The sequence below is a fragment of the Cryptomeria japonica genome, chromosome 5 (genome assembly GCF_030272615.1).
Source record: "Cryptomeria japonica chromosome 5, Sugi_1.0, whole genome shotgun sequence".
NCBI lineage: Eukaryota > Viridiplantae > Streptophyta > Pinopsida > Cupressales > Cupressaceae > Cryptomeria > Cryptomeria japonica.
In genome coordinates this window covers 271,675,920-271,681,133 of record NC_081409.1, presented here as the reverse complement: position 1 = coordinate 271,681,133, position 5,214 = coordinate 271,675,920, and the positions used below count along the sequence as shown (strand labels likewise).

The window sequence follows — 5,214 nt, the reverse complement described above, 5'->3', positions numbered from 1 at the left end:
CAGGTTGTTCCATGAACTATATTTCATCAACTCAACATTGCCTCTAACTTAGGGTAATAGATGTATCGTTCAAAGTAGTTGATGACATAAACTATGAGAACCCATGATGGTGGCATCTCCTTAATTGCTTGTAGAATTAAGCCATTATATTTTGTACATCTGGCAGATTTAGGGCCGGTTGCATACAACACAGTAAATAAAACTGTCGAAAATATTAGTTTAGCAAAAAAATCCTATTCTGGACAAAACATGAAAGCTAACTGCTATTCTTCTTAGATCTTTAAACTACAAGCTTCCTACAGGTACCAGAAATTCATTCGATTGGCCCTCACGAACAAAAATTCAGGATCAGTCTCGATGGCATCTAGATGCTTCTCGGCCATGTGCATATACACCACCATATTCCCATCTCCAAGGGGGCTCGCCCGCAACATTACATACCCTGCTGTTCCTCCCCATGGAAAATATGCACTTGAAAACGCAGGCTTTCCACATCCCAAGTCAAATTCATATAATGGGATCCTCACTCCGGATGACACCACCAGGGCAGACCCTTCCTCCCCATAAACTCTCGCTAATATCGCTGCTGGTCTCTTCTCCTCCACCCAATCCACGACGGACCTGAAATACTCACTGTTTGTTGAAGCACATATAACATTGCGTACGATTTCTGCTATCTTGCTTAATGGCTGCTCCAATATGTCCTCTGCGTAACTCTCCTTGAAAGGAATTGCTATCGCGTTTCCGAAGTAGGAGGGAGGGAGGTTAAGGTATGCACGCCCGTCAATTGGAATGCCGATTCTCGTTGCTTCTGAACAACTCAAAGCCTGCGCGCGAGCAAAGACTTTCCAAATGTAGGCAGAGACTGCGTCCATCTTTGTTATGGGTTTGCCAACACGGGGTTTTGCTTCAGTTTTGTTACCCAGAGCCAGCAATTGAAGAAGCGTAAGAGCATCCAAATGATAGGTGCGCCCAATTTGGGGTGGAGGAGGGTGAGTGTGAGTGAGAGCAGAGAAAGGCAATGCCACGTAATGAATATCAATCTCAGGGAGTGCAGCGGCGTGGAGAGGTTGGTGGGGATTGATGAGTGAGCGTTGAAAACAAGGCGTAATGGAAAATGAAAGACCTCGAGCAGCCTCCGTCCATGCATTAAACAAAATACAGCTGCTTATTCCATCTACTATTCGGTGATCAAAACAACAACTCACTACAATTCCATCACACTTCATCCTCGTCACCTGCAAACAAATCATGTCCGATTAGCTTAATATGCTCATGCATATTCTAAAACACTAGTTAGTATGGAATTGGTCGACATAAGTTGTGATTTAGAATATGCTTAATCATGTCCGATTAGCTTAATCAAACTATCCAGCCTCCAATCAAATATTTTGTAGAAATGATTAAAGTTAGCACATCGTTTAGATAGCAAGTGTAATAATCAAAATACAATGTTATACAATAATAGCATCTATGAGCTACATATAAGGACCCTATGTGTTTGTGATAACCACTATTAAATAAATCATAATGTTAGTTATGATTGATATGTATCATATTAAGATTTTAAATATGTTTATTTATATGATCCGAGCATGACTATAATAGAATTCATCTTGTATATCTACTTTATTCCTATCACATCTTTAACCCTTAAAAAAGTCTCAAAAAGAGATATAAATAACTATTTGGACATCCAAAATTTATAGATCCATGAAATTTATAACTAAATAATAACATCTTAAACCCAATTATAATTGTGTGAGTCAATTTAGTACCACATTTGAAAATATCAACTCTAAAAGTTCATTTATTATAAATTTAAAAGGGTGTAATAATTAAATGACTATTTAAAAGAAATGGCTATTTGCTAGGTCATAATGCTAGGTCTTAGGATAGGACATGCACTAAAATGGTCCTAATGACTTCGCTAATATTAGCCATATGTAGACCATTATGTTATTGTAGTTTTATTCTTTGGGAAGGGGTTGAATTGTCTTCCTTTTCTTGTAATTATTTGAGTTCAATAATTTGATCCTAAAACTTGTGATCCTAGACCGTAATTGAAAATACTTGAAATGTTTCTTTTTTCTATTTTGAGATATTTTTCCTAGAAAGTTTACAACTATGATTTAAGAGTCAAAAAATAGTTATATTTTTATAAGTGATTGGATTTAAACAACACACACTAAGTGTAGACCCACTTTTAAAAATATAATCTTTTATTGGTGGTGTATCTCGATCATTACATCTATTTTCAAATATTTTCCTAAAATTAAATGTGAGCTCTTTTTTATCTAATTATTGTTAATATAATGACAAGATACATTGTGAAATGCAATTTGTGTTGTATTACATTCTTAATCTTGAAGAAGGAATGAAGGAGTTACTTCTATTTTTTTCATATTTTTTACCTCATTATAGATGTTCACTCAAGAATTAATAAATTATGACATATTAGTTGCACATGATTATTTATTTTTTCATGTTTTAAGTTGTAAGAAAACTAATTGACATGTATGGCAAATGTGGCACATGTAGAAGATACATTAATTGTTCAACACCGTGCATCATGTAGGTATAATATTTTGAATTGTACTTAAAGTATAGATTTTAGTAAAGGAGGGGAATAAATAAATCACAAATTTTAGGATTTCCTACTGCCTTTGTTATAGTATTAAAGATCATTCTATGATTATGGTGAAGATCATACGATGTATTCTATAATTTGATGAATAGATCATTGTTATATGACAAACAATTATTAATTATCATTTCCAACCTTAGTAAATATCACTTGTTGGAAGGAATAGGAATGGTCATTTAAAATTTTTACCACTCTTATTTTCTCTCCATTTCTTTGTGACCAATGATAAAAGTGATACCTACAACATTATGTAAAATTTTTATTATTACATTGTAACTGTATAAGTAATTTTTATAAATGTTTCTTTATTTTCTTTATGTTATCTATTCAAACGTTTATATTTGTACATCTATTATTAGTAATGAGAAAAAAAAGGAAAAAAAATTATTCTCTTTTTTATCCTAACCGATAAATGATTAATATTACGATTTTGTTAAATATTAAATTGAGCCATGGATAAAGAACAAAATAGTGGTAACAAGATTATGGATTTGATGGAAAGGAACCTCCTCTTTGGTATGAATCTTAAACTAGATATACCAGGATAGTATGATAGGTTTAAGTGAGACTTCCTATTTAAAGTCTTATAGAAATTGGGGTTCTAGGAGCCCTAAAATAGCTTTATAAGAAAATATGTGACCACAATTAAGTAAGTTTGTCCTTGTAAATGACATTCTTAGGGTATTCTTTGAAAACAAGGGGGTTGTTAGATAAGGGTACCCCCTATCTCCATACCTATTTATATTGTTGGTTGAGTTTCTAGGGAGGAACATTCTTAAGCTTATTGTTGTTGGAGCCCTTAATGGTTTCAAGATTTCCTCGACAGGTTCCCTCCTTCACCTCTACAAAAATTGTTGATGATACCATCCTTTTCAACAGTGATTATGTGATGAAGGCTAGGACGTGGAAGAAATTCCTATCTAACTATGTTGAGGTCTCAAGGTGATGTATCAATTATGGTAAAATCAAGGTCCACCTCTTCAACACCAATGCTTATTTAAGGAGGAAAATTCAAGATATTCAAGGTTGTTAATGTGTTAAAATCCCTATAGTTTACTTTGGGCTCCCCCTCATTGTGCAAAATTGTTCTCCCTCCTAGAACTCTATTGCAATGTGTCTCCAAAAGAAACTTCCTAGAAGGAAAGGAAAACTATAAATAGAGGAAAATTACTACTCCTCGATGCCTCTCTCCAATGTATCCCAATATACTTTCTCTCCCTTTTCAAATCCTTATTTGCATTGCTAAAACATTTGAAAAATTTCAGAGAAACTTCATATGGTCTAGCATTGAGGAATGAAAAATATTGGCTTTGGTATGTTGGGATAAAGTTTGCCTCCCTAAAAATTAGGATGGGCTAGGGATGGGGGAAATCCACCACCTAAATAAATCCTTGATGTAAAATATGGTTTGGTACCTAATGCAAAATGAAAAGATTGGTATACTATAATGAGTGTTAAATATCTCAACCATACAATATTTCATTGGGTGTTTTCTTAACCAGGCTTCTCATGTGGCTCATGTATTTAGAGAAACATTCTCAAAACTCAGGACTCATCTAAAGACTCCTATAATACCTCTAATCCCTCTGAAGGATCCCACTCTTCTCACACTACCACTGATAGAGAGAATAGACCTAGATTCCCCAGAGACCTCAAATGTGAAGACCATTACTTTAAACCAGGCTGGGAATTTCTAAATGATATCTTGGCAATTGCCAAAAATGGCGCAATGGATTTTTTCAGGGTTTTGAAATGGGTTTTCCATGAACAAAAATAAATCATTTTAAAGAATAGGGCAATGTCTAGCAAACTGGATGAATTGATAGAAAAAGGGCACCATCAGAATGCTAAAGGGGCAGTGTGGACTAAAGAAGAGAAGTTGTCGATGGCAGGGTGTCTCCAAAGAATAGTGGAACTAATGTAAAAAATGAAAAAGGAAAACAAGAAAAAGACCATGTAGCTTGAAGGGGAAATTGGTAAAATCAAGGAAACAATGAATGCTATTATGAAGCAAAGCCATAAATTTGTGAAGAACTCTATGACCACTATGAATACATTGGTGGGTAAGCTAGACAAGTCCCATCAGGGTTCCCTGATTGTGGACCTCAATGCTGGCAAAGAAAGAGGCCAGAAAGAGGACTCTTGTCCCTCTAAGAGAACCAGAGCCAACCTTAAGAGAAAGGTTGAGTCCTCCACTCAAGAGTTCCAGGACCTGAATAAAGAAGCGCAAGAGACGAACATCCTCAAAACTGAGACTATCGAGACTTTAAAGCCTTTAGGTTAATGTGTTTCTAGGGGTAAGTGCAGGAAGTTGTGTACACTTAATGTGGAAGTTTTGGACTTAGTTAAAAAGTAGAAATTGGGCGGAGTCAATAGGAGACGAATCGGGATCCCATCTATGCTCGGGATCCCGAGCCGAAAAACAAACGGGATCTCATGGGATGCGGGATCCCGACCCTAGATCCCCAAATGGGATCTCATATTAAAATGAAACGGGATCCCATGTTAAAATGAAACGGGATCCCGTGTTGAAATGAAACAAGATCCCATTTCATTTCAACACGGGA

At 35.5% G+C, this 5,214-nt stretch overlaps 1 protein-coding gene across 1 annotated transcript; it reads right to left on the bottom strand.

The window, feature by feature from the left end:
* Nucleotides 1-296: 296 nt before the first annotated feature.
* Nucleotides 297-1,229, bottom strand: LOC131035213 (coniferyl alcohol acyltransferase-like). Its single transcript, XM_057966866.2, has one exon. It carries the CDS (start codon nt 1,227-1,229, stop codon nt 297-299), a length of 933 nt encoding a protein of 310 aa, XP_057822849.1.
* Between the last annotated feature and the right edge of the window lie 3,985 nt (nt 1,230-5,214).

Bases quoted from the DNA above. Each gene is read 5' to 3' on its own strand.
- LOC131035213 (XM_057966866.2), bottom strand. From the start codon at position 1,229: ATGAAGTGTGATGGAATTGTAGTGAGTTGTTGTTTTGATCACCGAATA.